Here is a 23,428-nt window from a genome sequence, read left to right as displayed (position 1 = left end):
CAAACAAAAATTTATTTCTGAAACTGTAGGTCTTAAGGAAGTGTATAATGATGCTAAAGAAAAACCTATTTGTGTTCCTTAAAAGCAATCTAATTTTCTCTGGATTATGCAATTTAGAGATAATGTGCTTTGAAAAATAAATGAAAAGTACATTGTGACAGATGAAAATATGCCACATATGTAGTTTTTCCTAGTATTTAATAGCTTGTAGTGATAACTTGTTCTTTTAAAAAGATTTCTTCAATTTAAAATTGTAAGAGTAATTTGTAGTGTTTTCTTTGTTCTTTCAAATGATTGTAGTGCCCGGTTTTGCAAAGTACATGTTTAAAATGTTAATTTGGGGGAAAATTGAAAGGATTTGTGTAAAGAGGAACAGGCTTGCAGTGAAGCCTATGAAGACCTTACTATATCTGAGCACATGTATGTTCTAGGAAAAAAAATACTTGAAGTCACTATTGTTTCCAAATGTGGCATGAAGTTTTGTCGCTCCTGTTATATGCTGGTTTCCCGTTCCATGTTTTTAAAGTGAATTATTTCATTGTGGTGTTTCCCTTGAGAGAGGAATGCACAGTTTTATACTCAGTCTTCTTATAGAACACGAGCAAATGCCCTTGTTTTGTCTGGCCATTTCTCTTTAAAAACTCTTTGAGGAAGAACTCGATCACCAGTAGCTGCCTTAGCCTGGTAGCGGTGAAACAGTAGGTCTCAACAGAATTAGGAATGGGTTTTGTGTAGTCAAAACGCTTCTGTGGTGGTCTCTGTCTAGATAGAGCTACTGCAACTGGTTTTTAATAGCATGAAAACTTGGATTTGCTGCTGTTGCTGTATCCACACTGCTCTATGTGCTTTCCAGTTCAGGTAAGGGATATTGGGACAGCAAATATCATAAAATTTCAAAACTGAACATATAAGGTGTGGTTAACTTCACTGATTCAGCCTGAAAAAAAGAACTGCCTTCATTAATGAATATGTGTTTAGTGTCTTGGAGGACTGGCAGGACTACTGTAGCTTTGGCCACAAGCATGGCAGGGTTGGGGTGTATGGCACTTCTGTAGTCCCTGCAGCAGCATGCCACTAACGCTCGCAACAGAGCGAAACTAGCAGTGGTAAACTGTCTGTCAGTATCACTCAAAGCTGAAGTCCTGCTGGTGTGACTGGAATCTCATATTAGTCTGCACAGGAGCAAGTGGAAAAGTCAGGGATGTGGATTCTTAATGGCCAATTTAAGTGAATGTGGTTCATGCTAGCAGACGGGAACCAGAATTGCTGTAAATGATGTATTTTTAGCCTATTTATATAAATTGAGGGAATAAAGGGAGGGAAGGGAACAAAACAAACAGTGTTACTATTAACTGTGGGCTGCGTTGATGCCTTAGCTCGACCTGGCTTGAGCTGGCAAGTTGTAGGTGCCTGGAGCTGTGCTGTTTGTGAAGATGGCTGTTTGCTTTTTCCGGTACACCTAGGAAATGTAGTCCATAATCCAGATAATCTACTCGTGTGGGTTCTTGGGAGCAGGCTGCACCAGAGAACTTTGCCACCTGATAAATGTTTGTGGGTTGGGGAAACGGAAGCACACCTTTTAAACGGCAGTAGCTTCACACTCTTCAGCAGCCGACTTTCACTTCTTCTTTCCCTCATTTTCTTGGCAAATGGCTGTTTTGCATGTGCCCCCGGCAGGTGCTGGGATTGCTTCCTGCCTCGCTGGGAGGCTGTCTCCACGTGGCACCTCGCCGTGCCTCTGCTGAGCCCCGCGGTTCGGCTGGGGCCTCGCCATCCCTCCACTCGAGCACTGTTTCCACAGAGACCAACGCTCCCTCCTTTCTCGAAAGATATTTTTAGGAGCTGCTGTTTAGCTTCTGGAAAGACTTTTTCCTTAATAGGCGAGCAGGCTAACAGAGTTCGTCTCTGCTCAGAGTGTCTTTTGCTTTGTGCGTTCGCTGTTTTCACTTTTTGCCTTGCTTGTATGTCACTTAGTCCCCATTTCACTGCTTTCTTCTTATCCGTGTCTCCTCTACCTCGTTTCTTCCATTTCACTTTCAGTATTGCTGTTCCCAGCAGCAATAATCTTTTAACACCACAAAGGAGCTTGCGGAGCGAGGGGAAGCCCAGCCTCCTCTCAGAAGAATATTGTTCTTTAAGGACAAAATCCTTGGGCTGTTTGGTTCCTCAGCTAAACCCTCCTTGCTGAGTCACCGCCGCCTGGGCAGCCTCTGTGAGGCCTCGAGCGCCCTGGTGCCAGGCCGCGGCCTTCAGCTCCCAGGGCCTCGCACGTGTCAATTATTCATGGCCCTTCCTTGCGAGTTGTCGGCTGTCCTTTGGCCTTGCAATAAATTTTACATGTAGATGTTTCTGCTGATGTTTGTGGTAAGTTTGATGTGTCACCTTCTGATCGATGGCCTAATGGGAAAGGGCTTAGAAAATAAATCTGTAACAGTAACTCTCCTGGCTTGGAAAGTTGGACTGTCCCTGACTGAAACAGTCCAAGAGATTCTCTCAGTTGTCAGTTAGTAGGAGTACAAAATAGAAAAGACGTTCAACTTAATGACAGGCTACAACACGCACTCGCTCAAAGTCCTAATACTCTTAAGAATTGTTTTGTTAACATTACCGTGTTGCCTTTCTGAAGAGTTAAATACTGACTAGTTGTAGTGCTTCAGTGAAGAAAGGCTTCTTTACATTTAGAGAGCTCTGATTTTGTTAATGACGCTACAGACTGTATCTGTCTTCCAATTTCATATTATGCCAGTAAGATTGATTTTCTTTGTATTCACTACTTTTGGTGTTCTGTTTCTGAAAACAGCTTATATTGCAGGTTGAGCAGCTTGCTGCTATGGCAATAGGCATGCTAGAAAGAAACAGTATTGAAGAAAATTGCAGTGCTAAGGCAATTGTGTTAAAGGAATTCTCTGGCTACCTTATGCTGTCCTGTTATCCTGCGATTATCATTCAAACATCTTTTTCTCTACTTTCCATAGACTGTGAATCCTGTAGAAATAGGACTTTACACTTAACGTGATATTGGAGTGCAAGATGGTACTGCAAAACCTACCAGTATTAATGCTGTTCTTTCTCTACTTAAGTGCTACAATCTTGTTCAGGTCACATTTTGTTTTATTTCCTGATGTTGATGCATTTCTGCCCATCTTTAATACGATGCAACAGCCAGTAGGTCAGTGGATTGGATGCACAGTTTCCATATTCAGCCTTTAAGGTACATGCCTCTGACCCACTCACTACCCAGCAGCTGGAATGATGTCTGTGAGGACAAGGCTTCGCTCTGAGATTCTGCTAACATGCATACCAAAACCAGCCAGGCTCTACTGTGTGCTGGACTGTTTCTAACAGTAAGAAGGAAAAAATTCTCCTAAAAGAGCTTTACAGCATCTCTTTAAAAACATCAGGCCATGGCTGTGGTGATAGACCACCAACGTGAGCTGCTGCTTGGTTACCAAGAGGATAAAATTTTACTCCAGGGAGATATTTTTATACAGATGCTTATTCATATTACAGTAGATGCCGAAAGCACCCTTATGCTCAGCAGCATGGAAATACTAAGAAAATTCTACTTTCACAGAATCTACAATCCAGCCGCATTTTACTTCATTATAAAAACTGCCAGCCTGTACCTAGATGGTCAGGGCTGGATTATTCTTCTGCTGTAATTTTTATTATCTCTTTTGCAAGTACCCAATCATTTGAGTGCTTGAAAGTCAGGTACTATCAAGCCCTGTCAGACACGTTTATCAGCTTGTCAAAGCTTTCCAGCTGTACATTGGTTATAGGCTAAACTATAGGTTTTGATTGTCATTGTCACAGCAGTGGCAGCAGGACTGTAGACAGACTGGCAAAAAGATGTGTTCAGTGCAAATTATCTTTGAATAGAAATGTGTTCTCTTCCCAATTATTCTTTACATAGCTTGCAATAGAAAATGGTGTTAGATGTAGAAACCTGGATAAATAATCCATAACCAGCTGAGAAATAGCTTTGATTTGTAGCTTTCTTAACAAGTTTTTAGTGACCAAATTCTACTGCACTGTTCCTTCTACCCTACTCTGTTGCCTCCTCCTGTGCTACTTCCAAATTCGTTTTTTTGCATACTTAAAATTAATGATGCTATTAATTTAGCTGCTGCTTAGTTGCTTCTGCGAAAGAGCGCACGTGCTAGGACAACTTACAGGCCAGATAGAAATATTCAGGAGCCATCCAAGTCTCCCTTTGAACCCTGAATTTTATGGAATGATGGAATTATGGAATGACATGTCTTTATAATTGCAAAATAAGCTCCACAACATATTTTAAACAGGAAAAGAAAAATGATGAATAACTCATACCGATCATCAATTGAAAAATGAACCAAACTATCCTCTCAAAGTTCTTATGCTCTTTGGCATCATCAGCTGCACTAATAAGGCAGTTTGGTCTTTTTGTTTCAGCTGTGTTGGAAAAAAAGGAGTGTGAAAGGAGTAACCATTTTGTTTAATGGTGGAAAGGTTGTCAGCCTCCAGAATACCTAATTTAGATTCGTGGAAGTGACTCTAGGTAGGGAGAAGTCTAATTTATAATTCGCTGTGCTGCAGAATGGAAAGATAAGAGGTGTTCATGAAAATGGTGCAGATCAACAAACTGACATTCCTCCTTTGAGGATAGCTTTCTTCAGCCTGTGCCATACATTGAATATTTACTTTACGGTTCTATTTTAGAGTTTAGGCTTGTAAATTCATGTCTCGTAGGAGTGGATTTTTAAAGTTCAATGGATGGAAGGGGTGCTTTGTGGTTCTTTTTGATCTGTTTTACACCCTCCACCTTTTTTCTTTTTGTCTTTTGCCTTTATGATGCAAAATGTGTTTTTTAAAGTGATGTTTATTTTCTCTGCAGGTATGGCGTTAGTCCTGAGAACATTATTCTGTATGGTCAGAGTATTGGTACTGTCCCTACAGTAGACCTGGCATCTCGGTACGAGTGTGCAGCAGTAATCCTTCATTCTCCTTTGATGTCTGGATTACGGGTAGCTTTTCCTGAGACTAGGAAAACCTATTGTTTTGATGCTTTTCCAAGGTATGTATAAATGCTGCAAAGATGATTGTTCTGTACTGAAAGTGCTCTTTAGGTGCTTAAAAAGGACTAGCTACGTAACTTTCTGGGGAACTTTATCGAATTGTGACCTGTATTTTAAACTTCACATATGCTTACCTTCTAAATCAAAGTAGAGATTCACCATGTGAACAGGCTGCTCTCTCTCTCAAACTGACATGATAGCTTAACACACAAATAAGTCTTAGTGTTTACAACTAATTTTTGTCTCCTTTTTTTTTTGTTATGGGTTGTTAAAATTAGGATTTTTATACCTTCAAGTTTGGATAGGTAGCTTAATAACTGATAATGTCCTATTAAGTCCTTCAGAATAATGACTAAAATTATTAATGTACGCTCTTAAAATCTGTCAGCTTTGATTTAGAAGCTCTAGGGTATTTTACATATACAAAAGTATGTACAACTGATTTCAAGATAAAACACTTGCCTTTAGAGCCTAGTGTCTCTCTTGAAATTGCAACAGTTCCAGGTTAAAGAGTGTCCAAATATTTGGGAATAGATGTTTTAGGAATAGCAGGCAATTTAGGAATCTTTTTAGTATTTCTACATGTTTGCAGGGATCCAGTATTCAAAAATTCAATTCTAATGCTTTTTTCTTGTTTTTGTTTTTGCTTTTTTTTTTTTCTGCTGAAAGGGCTTAGCTTTTATTGCATGGAAATTTACAAAATCCTTTTTTGTAATGGTGATAGGACAAAACATATTTTCTTGATTTCATAACTTTTTTTTTTCCTTACAACCAGTAAATAATCCACACATTGCAGGCCAATGTATGTCTAGTAACTGCCTAAGTGACTGTCTAATGACTTTCTAAGACTTTGGTAAATTCTACATAGCACATCGTAGCATTTGAGCTTAGCCTTACTAATTTCCTACAGATGTTTTGTTGTTGTGGTTTTGAACAAGTTACACTTCAAGTAGTGCCAGAAGTGGACTGCTGTTTAGAAAATTGAGATATTTTTGTGACTATTGTCCTGCATCAAGACAATGACAAAGCTATCTGTGGGAGTTGGACATCTGAGAATGTGAGAGGGGAGCCAGTCTCTTTACAGCAGTGTATACAGACTTGGGGAGAGTAAGGAGAAGGACAGATAAAAAGCAAAGTGGTCCATGGAAGGGCAAAGAAGAAGCAGAGGACTCACTGAAATCTTGTGCAAACCTGACTTTGCTTCAGAAGGTCATGTTTGCAATGAGTGTAGTAGGAGATGCTCATAGCATTTGTCATGTTTGTTTTATTCCAGTTACAACAGATTAAAATTAGACTGTGGGGGAGGGTGAAAACTGTAGCTGTAAACCCACGCCTAAACAGCCAGAAGTAACTGTGGCTGTCACAGTATCTGTCCAGTCCCTTAAGTTTTGCATTCTTCCAAATAAGACAAAAATGTAAATTGCTGAAGGTGCTGTCAGAATTTGAAATTGTTTTACACAAACTTGTTCATCATCCCCAAACCTTAAACCCAGCATTTCCAAATGCTTCTGCTAGAGAAAGCAACAAAGTCTTAATAATAGCTGTGATCGCAAAACTAGTAGTGATTAGCTGATAGCAGCCAAATCAAGTAAATTAAGAAGAAAAAAAAGGGGGGGGTGGGACATGACACTGACAACAGATGCACTGTAGCTCTTGAGTATTTTGTTCTTAACCTACTGAGCTGCTCATTGCTGTCAGTCTGACTTCACTTACACTGTAAGCAGTGAAAATAAACAGCAGTGTGTTTTTATGAATGTGTACAGCTCAACTGTCTGTCTTCACAGCAGGAAACAAAATAGTTCTGTGTGCACCTCCAGCGAATTGCTATTATGTGCATTTTATGTTGGGACTCCGTGAGAATGTGGTCTCTGTAGATTTTTCTAGCTGCAGAGTGGTATGGCTGAGAATACTAAGTAAGTCCAACGTGCAGTGTAAATGCTGCCTTATGAGTCGCTGAGTTGGCAATGGGACGCTTTCCAATTTTCTGCAAAATACAAATGTCTAGCTTAATGGCCTGTGAATATATGTGGGGAAAAATAGTTTCAGTATCTAAATACTGTAGGGAAAGGGGTTTCCTGGTTTCATACAATAAATGAGATCTTAGTTTGTAGCCACTAAAATGATACGTAAATATCTTTGTAACTGTATGTGGCTGACCTGTCTTGTCACATCGTGGAACTCAGGGACAGACCCTTCATGGGCTTAAGACTTCAGTTTACTTAGCATTTTCATGATGAAGTATTACGTTTGGGTATTGTACTAATTTGGGGATGATAGCTGGGGGAGGAAATCTGCATTATTCTGTCTCTCAAGTTCTTGGGATATTTTTCTGTATTCAGCACAGTTGCACACAACTCAGGTTCCAGACAGGAGAAGGGAAATAGGCTACATTTTAATTTTAAATAACACGAAATCTGTTTTTCGAGGAAGTATTGATACAGAGACTAAAATGTGTTTACACTCAGCTGTTTACTGGAATACCAATGGCTGTTCTGTAGAATACTGAATGCTGAGATTTGTGTGTATGAGGTTTAGTGCTTCAGTTTACATCTTAATTTTTAATTAACTTTTATATTTTCATAAATCTTCTTTAAACCTGTTTTTAAATCAGTGTATGTTGGCATCTGTATTTGTTATCATCCTAAGCAATTAGTCTGGTCACTTTGTAAAGTTCCTAGTGTTACTAATATCCCATTCTTTCTTCAGGACAGGAAAATCCAAACCACTTATTAGATAGTGTAAAGAAATAAAATTTTCTTCCCGTCAAATCAAATATTACTGATACTCATTTTTCCCCCCAGCTCATCCCCTATTCTACATCATGTCCTGAGCCAAAGCATGGTCTCATTACTGGCCAATTCCTCCTTTTGTTGATAGAAGTGGAGGTGGTGGGGAGCTGAGCATGTTAGCACGCGGTGCCTATGCACTGGTCTGGAGTTGCAGGTAGCTACCAACGTGGAACGGCTGTACAGGGTGGTGCCTGGGAGAAGGCAGGCAGAGGAAGCTGCTGCTCACCGCCTTGAAGGTGATGTGCTACCAGTATGCTTCATAATTGGGGTGTTCTGGTCTGAGCTCAAAGGTGTGAGGGTGCCTTTGTCACCCTTCCCTTTCCTCTGCCCCTGTTCTCCTGTGCGAGGCAGTTACTAGGTGTATTGGCCTGCAAAACGTGGCTCGAGCAGCTTGCTTTTAAGACCACTTTTTGGTAGTGGGGCAAGAAGTCAAAGGCATGAAACAAAATCCCGTGTGAGTTTCATTGGGCTTGCAGTTAAATGTCCTTGTGTCATGCTGTTTTCCCACAGTTTTCTCTGTTGCCATTTGAACTTAAACAATCAGTACAAAGACCAGGTTGTTTTTCTTTATCTCATTCCCCCCTTGTTTGGGGGTTTAAAGACAGGTTCAGACCTCATGAGCTGACTCTTTTTGCATGAAGTCTTTATGACTGGAATGTAGTTAACTGGTTGCTAATCTGTTATATTGGAAGGTGATAATGTGTAGTGCAGAGTCCGCACTGGTAACACGTCTCATGGAATCTGATTTGCCTCTCACCAGCTTTCCGCAGTGATTTCTTTGATAGGTATACCACTCGCTGGTGTTTCAGGTGCCAAACTTTATTTGCACTGCTGCCCATTCGAGCCTCTTGTCATCAGAACTGGCGGCGTAATGGTAGCACAGGCTCCAGTTTGCACATGCGTTTTGGGAGTAAGCCTTGTTCCATATCGCTTGGGCATGATTTCAAGGTTTTGTAGCTATTTAAAAACACGCAGTGGTAAGCAGGGTGTGTACCAGTAGTTAAGCTAACTTTCTTTAATTGTGTGAAAATTAAAGTCACAAACTGAGCACTGTTTTCCTTTTCCATCCCCCAGCATTGACAAGATATCTAAGGTAACCTCTCCTGTGTTGGTAATCCATGGTACCGAAGATGAGGTGATCGATTTCTCCCACGGCCTGGCAATGTACGAGCGATGTCCACGAGCAGTAGAGCCCCTCTGGGTGGAAGGGGCTGGGCATAATGACATAGAGCTTTATGCACAGTACTTAGAGAGACTAAAACAGTTCATATCTCATGAACTTCCCAACTCCTGAAGAAGCCTACCTGATTTTACCTCAGTTACTGTGAACGGAAGAAATTACCTGTTTTTGCACATGCTTTAACTGGATAGCTGTAATAGCTTTATACTATGAAGAAATGCCCTGTATTTAGGGTGTTCTAATCAAACATCTGATGAAATTTGTCTTTTATATCTGGAAACTATTCTACTAATGCACACAATATGGTCAACTACTGTAATTCCAACAATTTTTAGCTTCATTGCCCTGAAGGAAGTGGGGAATACTAGCTGCTTATGGGGACACTTTTTACCTAGTGCTGTATTCATTGAAGATCAGTTTTCTCTGTCTCACTTCTGATCGTTTATAGTTCTGTCCTACAAAGACTTTTTTTTTCAGTGTTCTCAATGTGTAGAACATAACTGTTATGAGCTACAGCTTCTAAACAATCAGCCATGGGTTCAATCTAAGGGAGTACTTTCTTTGTAAAGTTTCTTAGCTGTGGTATTGTAACTGGAAAGTTATTGTGATGAAGTTCCTCCTCCTCCCTTTTAGTGTTCTTTTGTTAACTTACTGATCTTCCCAAGTAAATTATTTAAATATACTTTTTCCTGATAATAAACAAACTACTATATGGGGCTAAACTCTGTAATGACTTCTCCATTACCTTGTATAAACATAACTGGAATATTCTCAAAGGAACTATGGACAAAATTGCTTTTGTTTAAAAATAAATGTGTAAATTTACTACTAGAAAACTCATTTTAATATTCAGATGGTCTGAATAATAGCCATAACAGACATTTCCTTCTGTAAAGCATTCCTGTAGACTTTTTAAAAGTACTGTACATATTTGAATTTACATTGTGCATAGATTCTTAATTGGTAGTTTTAATTTAAGTCTAGCTACAATAAACTGCAAAATTCTGGTTTGTATATGATTGAATACATTTTGTTAAAATATGTTTTTATCCCTATATTATTTTGCTATTAAAGTTTTATAAAGTTTCCAGGACAAAAAATTTACACATTTATGTTTTGATGAATTTATGTAACTAAATTTTCATTGAGCTGATCTTTTTAGTTTAGGAGTAATTTGATTCTTTGACACTGGAATCGCACAGATTATGCATCAGAAATGCAAAACATGTAATTGTTACACTACTAGCATAGGTCTAATTTTTCCAAATTTAAAGGCCTTAAATGTACTGTAAGCCTCAGATTGTTGTATAAATTGATCGCGATTGATTGCAGTTTGTGTCCTGTTGCTAGAATGCAACACAGTGGTTGTAATGGAATAAAGGATGCATGGATTAGATCTTGCTGCATTTTTGAATCTTATTTTTCATACAAAAACCAAAATGTACTTAAAATTCATTAATTCCTTTTTTCCAAGGAAAAGCTATCCTAAAGTAGAAAGCCTTGTTTCCACACAGTATGGTATGTAGATCAAATCTTTAAAAGATTATTTTTAAATGATGTCCAGCTGTTTTTTAAATAACAAAAATACATGAGTCACGGCCGAGAAGAAATGTCTGAGCATCGTTGTCATAAGACCTTCCAACAGGCCTGCAGTTAATTGTCAGCACTGCAAGTGTGTCTGGTGTCTTTGGTTATTATTGGCTTGGCCCTATTGCTGTAAAAGGGGGGGAAAAAAGGTATTTTCATTTGTAGTGGTGTGGGGAGTAGGGGGGAAATGAGGACGCCTGTTCTGCACATTACTTGCCATGTTACTCTGGGTGGTTGCACCTGCGTTGTCCAGTCAGTTTTAAATGCCCCAAGCACCAGGGTGCCCGGCTGTTCTCTTCGTGACTATTCCAGCCCTAACTGGCAGTTTCTGCTTAATCTTCACCTCAAGCATGTCTCTTCTGTCCTGTATACTAAGTAAATATTCAGTTATGTCTCATTTGTTTTTTAATTGTGCGCCTTTGTAAATCCAAGGTGGGTGTGTTGTTTTCTCCATTTCTGCACGTATTCATTTCTTGCTGAGACTTAAGCTCGGTGGAAGCAAAGCTGATGACCACGCTATAAGGGGGCACTCCAGGTTACTCTTCAAGTGTGAGCCTTCCCATGCAGTGGCTTGAGGAATTTTTACTTACTTGGTGATGGTTTTTTGATACCCCAATTGAACTTTGGATTGCTCTGAAAAATTAAGGCTACAGTGTTTCTTCTCCTCAGGACCCTTTTTGATTCAAGAAACTGGTACTTACATCCTCTTCCCTAATATTATTAATATTATTATCTTTTATGACTGCAGGAATTTGAGAAGTAGTAATTTTGTGACTTGACAAAAACAAAGCAGATTCAAGGACAATATTCCTCTGTTAATGAGACCCCCAAATCTGAATTCAATATTGTCACATTGGTCCCAGGGTCACTGCACATGCGGCCCAAGTTCAGTGTTCTGACTGTATGTGAATATCTCCTTGTACTATGCTTTATTTGTTCATATTTCTGCATAACTGTAGTGCTCACAGATGCCTTCCTGTATTTCTGGCTTCTGCATTGCCTGTTTTGCTCTGTAAAGTTTGTATATATTGAACTAATACGAATATTTTACTGTTAATTAGAATGTTAATTAATGACTTATCAATGATCCACTGGGCTTTTCACTTTCTTTTGATTCAATTATCTGTTGACCTGTTTGGTCCCTTAAACAATTTTTGTTGTGGCCCTGTTCCCATTGAATAGTTCTTAGATGAGTTGTGTATTTTTTTATATAATTTCCTGGCACGTCCTTTTAAGAAAACAAATAATAGTGAGCTTCTTCATGCTATAAGCTGAAGTGATCCCCTGTATCAAGGTATCACTGTTTCAAGCATAGTACTAGTGCCTGCCAGCATTAGAATTACTAGTTAAAAAAATCTGTGGCCAGCTCATGAAACTGCTTATAAGACAGTGGCTTTCAGGTCCCCATTTGTTTAAAGAAAAAAAAAAGGTTGGAACAGAAGTTTTACATGGTGGAAAAGGGGATGATGTGAGGTTATGAAAGAGAAATGTTGGATTGGGCTAAAAAAGTAGCTTGTTCCAGCAAACTGCTAACATTCACTCATTTAAATGTATAATGTGGGCCTTTACAAGAACTTGTTATGCATATTTTAGAGCTACCAAGGTGTCACTGTAAGAGTGGCTGTATATGCCTGGATAAGTTATGCAATGGGTCTTCCAAGAGTGTAAATAACTTTTTTTCTTCCCCTTTTTCCTGTGTGACTTGCTAACTTTGTTTATACAGTGCAGCACTACCTGACGTACAGCTCCTTTTCAGGAAGGTAAGTTGTGGAGCATCTGGTCTTAAATCAGCAGTTGTCTAACGTTCGTACTTTGAAAAAGCCAGAGGAAAATAGTTGTTACAACTTTAAAGGTGGCATTTTCGGAGGAGTTTGCGCATCTTTTTAAAATTTATGTAACTGTTATAAATTTAGCCTGTATTTGTTCACACTGAGATCTGTTACCCTTGTTGCTTCTGCTACATTTTTTTTTCCATTTCTTTGTCATTCCTGCAGCGCGTGGCAGCTCTGCTCAGGGCACTGACCTTTTAGCTTTCTGAATGCCCAAACCCGTATTTGCACTTCAGTGTAAATTCACTTCAGTATTGTGCGCTTCATTTATAAACCCTGTATCACATTTGCTTTTTCTAAATAATGCTAAATATAGAAATAGAGAACCAGTCCCCTCTCCTCCTGTGGTTACTTGATTGTTCTCATCTGGCAAATCCTTTTTTCCCTAGGTCTGTTCTCGTGAATGTAAATCAATGATCTTATTTAAGTCCATTTAACTTACTTCTCCATATCCAACCTCCCTTCTTTGTGGATTCACCATCTGTTCTAGCTCTAAAATTTGTTGTTTTGCAACTGCGGTTGTTTTGTCCTCCCAATACGAAGTGGAGGACGGCTCTTTGGTGGTGGGCACGCTGCTGCTGGGAACGAGGTCAAGCCCCAAACCTACCTGCTTCGTCTTCATGGCTTTCAAAGTCCTGCAGTAACTCTTAGGTCAAATCAGGATGAATTTCAAAGTGAATTTCACCATATTTCAGCTGTGAAATATCTGGGTCTCAGAACTTCGTTGTGACAGTGAAAAGGACGAGCTCGGAGCGGCAGAGCGAGTGCCGTTTTGTTTCCCCGATGCCTGGTTTCGTGGCTGGGTTCCAGCAGTAACCAAATTAATTCTGCGGAAAGTTAGAGCAATGTGCATGCTGCCTCTCTCTCAAAACAAACAATACCAAACCCTCACCTCTTCAGGGTCTTAACTTTACATTGTCTTCTGCTCGCTCCAAAGGTAAATATGCATCTTTGGGGTTTCAGGAGGGCAGGCTGCGAGGGGATGCAGCTGAGCTCTGCCATCCTGCAGGCTGGCCGGGGAGCAAGCCGTGCGCGCCGTGCTTGCAGCATTACCCGCTTTTCCTCTGTTTTCCAAAGCCCCTGCTCCCCAAAAGCGTTGAAGCGTTTGAGCCAGCTCCGGGCACGGCTGATTCTTGCCCCCACCAAGAAAAAAAAAAAAAAATAAATCCCCCCCGCTGGCTGGAGGCGGGCTCGCAGCGGGGCCGGGCGGCGCTGCCCGCGGCATGGAGCTGCCCGCAGCCGGCCCCTGCGCGCCCGCGCGACTTGCGCCTCCAGCCATGGGGCCGGGTAAGGGGGCGCCGGGAGCGGGGACAGGAGGCCGGGGGGAGCCCCAGAAGGGCGGCCAACCCCCTGTCTGTGTTGCAGGGAGCCCCCCGAGGAGCGCTGCCCTCGTCCTGCTGGTGCTGCTGGTGCTGGGCGCACGGCCGGAGGCGCAGGAGACGAGTGTCCGCAGGCAGCAGCGACACGGTGACCGTCCCCGCTCGGGTGCCCGGCGGTGGGGTGGGCAGTGCTGGGGAGGAGGAGGAGGAGGAGGAGGAGGGAGGAATATTTTGTTAGAGCCCACCTGGGGGCTGCCAGAAAGGCAGCGAGCTCCGTGCTCCAGCACGGGGGCAGCGGGGGGATCGCGGCTGCTCGGACTCACCGCCCCTTGGTGGGAGGGAAGCAGAGCCTGGTTTCCAGCTAATAGCTGGCGCAGTTTGATTATGGCTTTGGAGGTGACTACGTGCAATGGGCCCTTGATTCATTTCCTCTTTACTTCCTCAGGCCTTTTTTAATGTAAGGGCTGTCTTTGAAGACGAGCCGTCAGCCCAAAGTTGCGCTCGCTCTACATGATGCTTTGCGCAGCAGTTTATCGTAGAAAGTTTGCTGACCTGCTTAGAGGCTTAATGCCACTTGTGTTCCAAGTCGCTTCGCTGCAGCTTTGCTGTTGGGTGCGCTTGGGGAGGGATGCCTTGGGCTGACCCTTTGTCCCAGAGCGGCGCCAGGCAGGTTGCAGCCGTGCAGCACGGCCGCTCGCCCCAGCGCTTCCACGCAGGACTAGCGGGTGACACGGACCCAGCCATCGCCTCCGTTCTCTCTCCTTGTTCCTCTGGGGAGCTGGCACAAGCTGTTAGCTGCCCCCGACTTCAGTGAGCCCATCGATAAACCAGACGAGGAGCTCATTGATCTCTCGGGGTTGTGTGGGTTGTGTTCTTGCAACGTCTGTGGGTTGCTCTGAATGAAAGATGCACTAAGGATGCAAAGTGCCGCTTTCGTGATGCTACTCCTGAATCATCCACTGCCATATAGTTCTAGCAGGCATATTTTGCAGTTTCTAAGTAATACAGGGTTATCTTTCAGTGAATTACAGCCATATATATGCAGTTTGTTATATAAAATTCCAGTGTAATAGTAGAACATTTAACTAATGTGTTTACAATACACAGCTAATCTGATGGATGGTAAGTCACGACTACTTAACTCCGATCTTGAAATCAAATAAAAAGTATTTGAAGCTTCTAAGACATGCTGGACTGGGGTCCACCTCTAGGAAATGGAACATTCTTAAAAATTTTATCCGCTGCTTAGAAATGAAAGCGAGCGCTGCAGGCGCATTCCAGGGCTCGAGGACGTGACCTCCAGCATTTAGCAGTATGTCCTTACGTTAAGCCATTAACTATTTCAAACACTCCGGGCATGATGCAGCTAAGTTTTGCCTTCCTTGTCCCTTTTAATTAGTAGAGCTTTCCAGGATGTTTGCAGTCTGACTTATGAAGTCCCAGCCTACCAATGCTGAATTTAATTGTTTTATTGATCATTTCTCAGGGTGTAAATTGAACCTTCAGGCTCAGCCTGGATGAAGGAGTGCTGTGTAGGAACACTGCCTTAGATACAAACTTAAGCTCCAGAGAGTTCCGATTCTGCTGTAGCAATCAGTACCTCATCCACAGGAGGAGGCTGCTGTGGCCTCTGAACCACAGCTTAACCCCGTTACATCAGGGTAATAATGGCTTTGATCAGCAGGTGGAGACCAGAGAGAGCACCTGGGAAGCAGAATGGAGCCTTTCATCTAGACCCAGCCTATAGCTCCTGGAAACCTGGAGGCTCTGCTAGGCCCCGGGGATGGGCTCAAGTTGGGAATGGCACAGTGGGAATGTAAATTTTCCTTTCTTAGTCATGTAAGAAAAAGGCTCTTACAGTCTTTAATAGGAATCACTTTTCTTTTTTTTCAGAAAGTTATATGAAGTAGAACATCCTATTTTGGTCTTTTTTTAAGGAATCTGTGTACTCTGGAGTGTATATATGATTAATAAAGGTATTTTCCATAATGTTTAGGGAAAATATTAGTTTAATTAAAAGGAAACACCAACCAGCACCAAAAAGAAAAAATAAGAATCATTATCACACTATAGTACTCCAAAATCTACCTATTTCTAAATCTACCTATGGATTTGACCTGTAGAACCTCACAGCTGGTTTGTCAAAGTAGTGTAACAATTTGTAGTGTATCCAAGGATACAGTGAAACATTCATAAAAGTGCCTGTATATGTACATAATTATATATAAAAGAAAGAAGCCCACTAGGATTCTTCACTGTTTAATAGATTTTGCTGTATTTACAATTATTTCAGAACATAGTCTGAATCCCAACAGTTCTTGGTCGCATATGGAGTACGAAGGACTGCTGCACAGTAAGAAAACCCTTCCCGGGACTGTGGGCTCACACAAACTCTCCAGCCTGCTCAGAAGCAGCTCTCCCCTCGGTCACAAGGACAGCAGAAGTTTGCTAAGCCAGAACTTGGGCCAGAAATCACAAGAAAAGCAGTTGTCCTGTGACATGCTCCTTAAACTCTCCAGGTATATTTTAATGGATACCTTTGGACCTAGCTTGGCCTGGAATCTCTTCCGATTTTATCACTGTGATCAGGAAGTCAGCCTGCCCAAAATTCACATCAGTCCCCTCAAGCTGGCACAGCACAAGCTGAAGCCTTTCCTGCTGCACAGGATGCTTCAGCTGCTCAGGAACATGGGAATGCTGTCTGAAGGTCAGCAGTCCAAGGTCTTCGCTCTGCTCAAGAAGCAAATGCTGAAAACAAGGAAAATGCCCTCAAAGCCCCAAGTGGAGCAAAGTGGTAGGTACATAAGGAGGAGACGGTTTTGATTCTGCTGCGCCGATGGGGCTGAGGTGGGAGCCATGCTCAGTGTGCAGGCCCCGGTGCTTTGCTGAGCGATGACGAGGGCTGAGGTGCTCAGCCTGGGGCAGGAGGTGTGTGGCGAGGCGGCTGGGAGCAGCCGCCCTCCGCACAAGAGGAGCCTCTGGGGCAGCGTGTGGAGGGCAGTCGCCGCAGATGAGCCATAGGTTGGTTGTGAACCGCGTTATTTGGAGACGGTCTGTGGGAGTCCATACCGGCGCTAAAAGCCGTGGTAGCGCTGTACCTGGCTCGGTGCGGCTGCCAGGCCTCTGAGAGCGTCTCTAATGCATTGTGAGTGTGCTGCCACGGCTCCCCAGGGCACGGCTGTGCCGACGACTCCCCCTGCCCCGCTCGGAGCTGGGGGCTGCCTGCGGAAACGTGTCAGGGAGCCGCGCTGTATGGAAAAACGTAAAACTTAGGAAGAGTTTTAAAAAATAGAGGTGGAGGATGGCAGGATCTGCAGGTAGGGAGACGAGCAGGAAAACCTAATTGATAATGTTTGTTTAATTAAGGGTAACGTAGGAGCTGATGGCCTGTGTCCTTTAGGCATTGGGTGCTCTGGAGGATGGGACGGGGCCTGAGGGGACTGAGGACTGAGGGTCATCGAGGCCTGAGGGGACTGAGGCTTGGAGGGCACCGAGGCCTGAGGGGAGAGGGGCTTGGGGGGCATTGCGGCCTGAGGAGACCGAGGTCCGAAGGGCGGGACCTGAGGGGACCGGTGCCTGAGGGGCCCGGGGCCGGGTCCGAGGCTGGGCGGCCAGGGCTGTGCAAGGGCGACGCCGCCCGGCCGGCCGCGGTGCAGCCCCGCTCGGGATCCATCCCCGGCAGCCCTGGCAGTCGGTGCAGCCCCGGCCGGCTGGCGTTGGGGCAGCTTTTCTGTTCTGTACCGCCTGAAAGCGAGGCCTCGGTAGTCACCGGGGTTTGTTAGGGAAGGCTCCGGCTGTGTTTGCCTTCGGAGCAAGCCGAGACGGGAGATGGCAGAGATCTCCTCGTACCAGGTAGCCCGTTAAAGAAGAGGAAGACGACCAACTTGCTTTGTTAGAAAGATAAACTTCAGTTTATAACCCAGAGTAACAACACTCAGAGGAGGGCCTAGGATTATTTTTTTTTTCAAGGAAGATCTGTAACAACACTCAGAGGGAGGCTCAGGATTTTTATTTTTATTTTTATTTTTTTTTAAGGAAGATCTACCCCAGCAGCGTGCTTGAGGCAGTGAGGATTAGTCATGATTTCCCACTTGCAGGTGTGAGGATGTTTGGGAATGTGCTCGCGCTGAGGATGTGCCCTGTAACTGAGCGCTCTTGTGTAAGCTTCGGCCTGGCGCTGCTGCAAAACAAAAATCATCCACAAAAAGGAAATTTGGGAAAGAGTGAAAGGAAAAGATTTTAGCTCGCAAGCACCAAAATACAGATAAGAACAAGCTTTTCTGTGCTTTCCTGAAAATGAGACGGGACTCTTCGGAAAAACAAGATGATACATCCAGTCTCATTTGCTTTGTAATTTTCCTCCTCAGTCAGAGAAAACAATGCAGGAGAAAATGGTACTGAAATAATTCACTTCCAAGAATTATTCTTGCCTTAGAAAACAAACAAACAAACAAAAACAAAAAACAACAGAGCAGTGTAGCTATGTGGATTTTGAGACTACAGGGGGAAAATGGCTTTGAAGGACTGCAACAGTGCTCACACCATACAAAATTTTTGTTCTTGTTCAAAAAAAGGCCCTTGTGAGTTAGTGTCAGCTTTGGCTTTGCTAATAGTTTCACAAGGCCTGCATGAAATTTAACACTACCCAAAGCCTGTATTACACTTATTTCTACTATTACTAGGTTATGTTAACCATTGTTATCTTTTATTTACATTGCAAGTAAGTCTAGGAAATCTTTTGCAGAGTAAATGTTTTATACATATATGAGGTTTCTAGGGGACTGACAGGCATAAAATAAAGGTTCAAGTTCTCTTCCACCTCCAATTCTACACTTCTAGAACCTCAGAATTCAGAGAAAATAGTGTGTTTTAAGACAAAGCACTCCTATTTGTCTTGTCCCGCCTGGGGCTCCCACCAGTAGATAAATCTTTCTCCAAAAAATGAGCACAGCCTACCATACCTCTGATAGCTGCTCTGCTTTCCCATGACCCATATTCATACACGTCATGTTCAGATAAGAAGGAGGCACAGTACTGACTAATGCCACTTTTTGGAAGGAAAATGCCAAAAGCTATTTGAGTCAGGAATAGAAGTGCCAGCAATACATGATAGATGAACAGCCGGTAGCAAAGGTGGCAGCTCTAGCATTTCCCTGTATTATGGAGTGTTGTTATGAGGGAGTATCGGCTGGATGTGTTTCTCTGGGCTGGATGCTTATCTTGATTCAGCACCGCCCTGGGTCCCACAGCAGGGTGTAGGAGAGCAAATGCGTTTCCTTCAGCACAACTGAGTGCTGCTCCTGCTCCAGAGCTGTCATCGGGAGCGTGGGCACGGCCGTGCCCCTCGTCCTCCCCCCTGCTCCCAGTCTGTTCTCATATTTTGTCTGACAGCACTCGCTCCTTATTAACATAACTATAGCCTCTTTGTGCCCTCTGACAGAAGAAATCCTGCACCAGAATAAATTTCAGGGGTGACAGATTGGAACGGTTTGACCAGATGATGGCACACAAATGTCGCTGAGATCAGCAGCACCTGTGGCTTCACACCTCTTTGGCTTTGGCCCCGGCACTGCCGCTTGCCTGCTTCTGGCTTCTCCTCGCCGCTGGATGCTGGGCAGCGGAGAAGAGATGAGGGATTAGACTCTGGGAAGGATGTGGCAGTGGCTGCAATAAGCAGTTACTTTATGTGTCCCCTGGAAGCTCAGTTATGCTAGAGCCTGGGAAAAATGTGGTATTCTATTTCATGGAAAGCAAAAGCATGTGTGGTGGTCCTCCTGCAGGCAGTGCCATGTGTGCGGAGACTGGAGGCCAGCCTGGAGCCCGTCAGGGCAAGGAAGAGTCCTAGTCCATGGGGATAAATGCAAACAGATTTCTTTGAGGCCGCATCCTGCCAGAGCACCTTCTAGAGGGAAGGGTTTTTGTCTCTTTCGCTGCGGGCTCTGACTACAGCTTGGTCGGGTGAGGTGAGGTGATGTGGCAGATACCTCTCTGCCCCCCCCCGTCTGGGGTGACAATTGCAGCCGCTGGGTTCAGATACTCTTTGCAGAGCTGCATGTTGCAGAATGGCCTGGGGTGGGACACCCCTGTGGGAAGGTGCCCGTGGCAGGGGGCTTGGACCTAGATGACCTTCAGGGTCCCTTCTGACCCGAGCTGTTCCCTGATTCATTCTGAGATGCCGGGGGGCTGCAGTGAGAGCTGGGGGCTGATGCTTCAACCCCTGTCTCCCCCCCAGGGCAGACTCCAGGCCCCTGAACCCCACACTTCACACTTTTGAGCCCAGCTGGGTGCTCTGCGGGCTTGCACAGAGCCCCCAAAGCCCTCCCCGGGCCGAGACCCGCTGTGACCCCCGGGAGCCCGGGGACCCCCGCAGCAGCCCCGGGGCCGGGGCCGACCTCTGCGGGCGGGCAGCGGGGCTCTCCCCGGCCCCGAGCATCTGGGCGCCGGCCGCAGATATACCTCCGGGCTGGAGGGCTCGTCCCCGGCTGGGAGGAGCCAGAAGCGGAGCTGCTGTAAACAGTGCGGGCACCGCCGGCGGCTGGAAGATGGATATAAATAGGGAGGCGGAGGGGAGGCAGCCGGAGCGGAGGAGCGGGAGCTGCCTGCGCCTGCCTCTGCCCAGCAGCCCGGGTCGGGAGCTCCCGAGAGGCGGCGTCCAAAGTTTGCTGCTCGGCGCAGCCGGGGCTATAGGTAAGAGGTCTTTTCGCCTGCCGGAGTTCGCCGGCGCTTCTCGTCCGTCTGCCGCTGGGGTTTTCTCCTCGCCGGCTCCCCGCTCGTCCTGCTGTCGGGGTTGTCACACGCCGCGTGCGGAGCGGGGGAAGGAGGTTGCTTCTGGTTTCGCTCTTGCTAGGTTAAGTGGAGGAAAAAAAAAAAAAAAAAAAGGAAAGAAAAAAGGTGGAAAAAAACAAAAAAGCCCAAAGCAAAATGTGTCTTGGCGCCGGCTCCGTGCAAAGCCGCGGAGAAGCAGCCGGCGCCGCGCACGTGTTCGGGCGGCGGCTGCGGGCTGCAGGTAGCGGCCGGGGGGAGCCCGGGGGTGCTGCGGCTCCCCCTGCCCTTCGAGCCGGACCCGGAGCCGGTCCCGGAGCCGGTGCCGGTCCCGGCAGCGCCGCGGGACGCCCGGCGGAGCAGCGAGCGGCAGCGCAGCAGGTCGGTACCGCGCCCCTCCGCCCCCGCCGCGCCCCGCCGCGCATCGCCGCCGCTGCCGCTGCCCCCGTCTGTTGCAGGGCCGTGCCCGGGGGCCGCCCCGCACCTCTCCCCGTGGCACCCCGGCTCCGACACCCGCCGAGCCGCCGTCGTGGGCCGGGGAGCGGCTCTGCGCCTGGAGAGCTCCGCTACCTTCCACTCCCTCGTCATCCGCGACGGAGGTAAGCGATGAGGGGGGCGCACAGCCGGGGGGGGGGGGGGCACCTCCCGGTCCCCTCTTTCCCGTCCCCGCCGGTGGGAGCCCCCTGACCCCGCTGCTCTCCCCACGCCCGCCAGGGAAGCTGGTGTTCGCCGACCGCCCCCGCGGGCCGCCCATCACCCTGCGGGCCCGCTACATCCTCATCCAGGACGGCGGGGAGCTGCACATCGGCTCGGAGCGCTGCCCCTACGGCTCGCGGGCCACCATCTCGCTGTACGGGCGAGCCGCCGACGGGGCGGCCGTGGCCGGCTTCGGGCAGAAATTCCTGGGAGTGGGCGGCGGCGGCGTCCTGGAGCTGCACGGCCGGCGGCCTCGCTCCTGGAGCCTCCTGGACAAAACCCTGCACCCCGGAGGGCTCCGCCACGGCCGCTACTCGTCGGAGAAGCGCTGGGGCAGCCGCGGGCTCAACCTCCGCATCCTCGACGCCGGCACGGGGCGGGTGCTGGCGGCGGGGCGCTTCGACACCCACCTGCGAGCCGGCGAGTGCCGCCGCCTGCTCGCCTTCCTGGCCCTCCAGCCCCCCGGCAGGGTGGTGGCGGCCGCCGTGGGGGACTCGGCGGCCCGCAGCCTCACGCTGGAAACGCGGCTGCTCCTGCGGGACCGCCTGCGGAGCGAGCACATCGCCCGCCTGGGCTACAGGTGAGGCGAGCGGCGGGCGCGGGACTCGAACTCGCGGCCCCCGGGGCTTCGGCGGGGCGGGCCCGCGGCGCCACCATGGACAGCTCCGGGCCCGGCGCCGCGCGGCTGCGGGACAGCGCGGGGCGAGCCCCGACGGGGGGCGCGGGCCGGGGCTCGGGGCGAGAGGGAGGGGGAATCCGGGACTCTGAGCAGCCCCTCCGGGCCCCGGAGGCTGGGGGGGATGTGTGTGCGGGCTGCCCGCCCGACCGCTCCCTCCCGGTGCCCTCCAGGCAGCCCTGGGCGCTGGTGGGGATCCTCGGAGGGGATGCGCTTTCCACGGCTGAAGATAAGAGGGAGTATCACGGGAACGGGACCACGGGGTTCGCCGTAGCCCAGAGGGAGTTCCTGACCTACGATGGCACCCGCTTCACTGTTACTGCTTTCAGTGGATGGATTAAAGGTTTAGTGGCTCCTGATCGTTGCTTGCCTTCCGCTGCTTTGCTCGGTCTTCTCTGCTGGCTACAAATCTGAACTGTGCCACGATAGCAATAGTTGTGCCCCTGTGCATGGTGACCACGCTAACAGCAGTACTCCCGTGACATAACATTTAACTGCCGACAAAGAGCTGACGCTGACATATTTAATGACCAGAGCGCTTCTATCGCACACAGTTATTGAGATAAAAATTAAATCAGCGAGCGCTTGGACTAATTGTAGGACTCCATCCTGTGCAACTGTAAAAATAATGGATTGCTTCGTTTTTCAGGGGTGCCTCATAATGGATTTAGAGTGGAAGTGTCTAAAGGGATAATTCTTCATTTAGTGGATGATGTTAGAAGTTGGTTACCTGGTGACAGGATTGTCATTGCCAGTACAGATTATTCTATGCATCAGGCTGAAGAGTTTAATCTCCTTCCCTGCCCTGAATGTAAAAATAATCAAGTGAAAATCGATGGTATGATTTATTTTTTTTTAAACCTGCTTGTTTGTTGTAAATACTTACATTGTTGTGTCTTATATGTTCTACATTTACAGTTACTTATCTCTTTAGCTAAATTTTGTCCCATGTGGACACTTGTCATAGGAGAGCTGAAAGGCCCTGATACTGTAGTGGGACTTAAAATTTGGCCTGAGGCAGCCGTTCCCTATAGAAACCAGGGGAAGTGTCGATCTCCCGTGGATCAGATACTGACAACAGGGCACGTCCCAAACTTGGTGATTGCTTAAATGAAAGGTGTGCAGTAGCCTAGAAAAAACATAATAACAAGGACACCGGTCTCCCCCTGAATAAGAGGTTTCTGATTTTTACAGGCAGCCCACTTTATCTTCATATTGGAGAAGTCATAGATGGCATCGATATGAGGGCAGAGGTTGGTCTTCTGACTAGAAATATACTTATTCAAGGAGAAATGGAAGACTCCTGCTACGGACAAAATCAATGTCAGTTTTTCTCCTTTGACACATTCGGAGGACATATTAAAGTGAGTGATTTTTAATGCATGTGCATGTAGGTTGTTTCAGGTAGTTCCATCCCTGGTTTATAAATGAGCAGTATGCTGCTTGAAAATGCCATTGTGTCTGGGGGAAAAAAAAATAAATACTTTGAAGGTGGGGAAAGTTTGTTGGCCTATTTTGCAAAACTAGACTTAC

The 23,428-nt window shown here is 46.1% G+C and overlaps 3 protein-coding genes across 10 annotated transcripts in view; all 3 read left to right on the top strand.

The window, feature by feature from the left end:
- Positions 1-10,422, top strand: part of ABHD17C (abhydrolase domain containing 17C, depalmitoylase) — a 41,627-nt gene extending 31,205 nt beyond the window's left edge. For all 5 annotated transcript variants that reach the window (XM_080607448.1, XM_080607449.1, XM_080607452.1 and 2 more), the window contains 2 exons: positions 4,877-5,056; positions 8,921-10,422. In XM_080607448.1, the coding sequence (XP_080463574.1) occupies positions 4,877-5,056; positions 8,921-9,140 (400 nt within the window). In that variant the 3' untranslated portion in view covers positions 9,141-10,422. The remainder of the gene's footprint in view (positions 1-4,876; positions 5,057-8,920) is intronic.
- A 138-nt stretch (positions 10,423-10,560) lies between these two features.
- Positions 10,561-23,428, top strand: part of LOC308200899 (cell surface hyaluronidase CEMIP2-like) — a 55,979-nt gene continuing 43,111 nt past the window's right edge. The window contains exons 1-8 of one of the 3 annotated variants that reach the window (XM_080607434.1): positions 10,561-13,729; positions 13,808-13,909; positions 16,055-16,555; positions 20,982-21,122; positions 21,238-21,799; positions 22,069-22,238; positions 22,545-22,733; positions 23,090-23,259. In XM_080607434.1, coding sequence (XP_080463560.1) covers positions 13,666-13,729; positions 13,808-13,909; positions 16,055-16,555; positions 20,982-21,122; positions 21,238-21,799; positions 22,069-22,238; positions 22,545-22,733; positions 23,090-23,259 — 1,899 coding nt within the window. In that variant the 5' untranslated portion in view covers positions 10,561-13,665. Of the gene's footprint in view, positions 13,910-14,206; positions 16,556-20,981; positions 21,123-21,237; positions 21,800-22,068; positions 22,239-22,544; positions 22,734-23,089; positions 23,260-23,428 lie in introns of all 3 variants that reach the window. The other 2 variants (XM_080607433.1, XM_080607435.1) reach the window with 2 other exon arrangements.
- Positions 16,585-23,428, top strand: part of CEMIP (cell migration inducing hyaluronidase 1) — a 112,478-nt gene continuing 105,634 nt past the window's right edge. For both annotated transcript variants that reach the window (XM_080607438.1, XM_080607436.1), the window contains exon 1: positions 16,585-20,448. The gene's annotated coding sequence lies outside the window, so the exon portion shown is untranslated. The remainder of the gene's footprint in view (positions 20,449-23,428) is intronic.

This window comes from Anser brachyrhynchus, assembly GCF_964034855.1.
Source record: "Anser brachyrhynchus genome assembly, chromosome: 11".
NCBI classification, from domain to species: domain Eukaryota; kingdom Metazoa; phylum Chordata; class Aves; order Anseriformes; family Anatidae; genus Anser; species Anser brachyrhynchus.
This window is presented reverse-complemented; position numbering and strand designations above follow the sequence as displayed.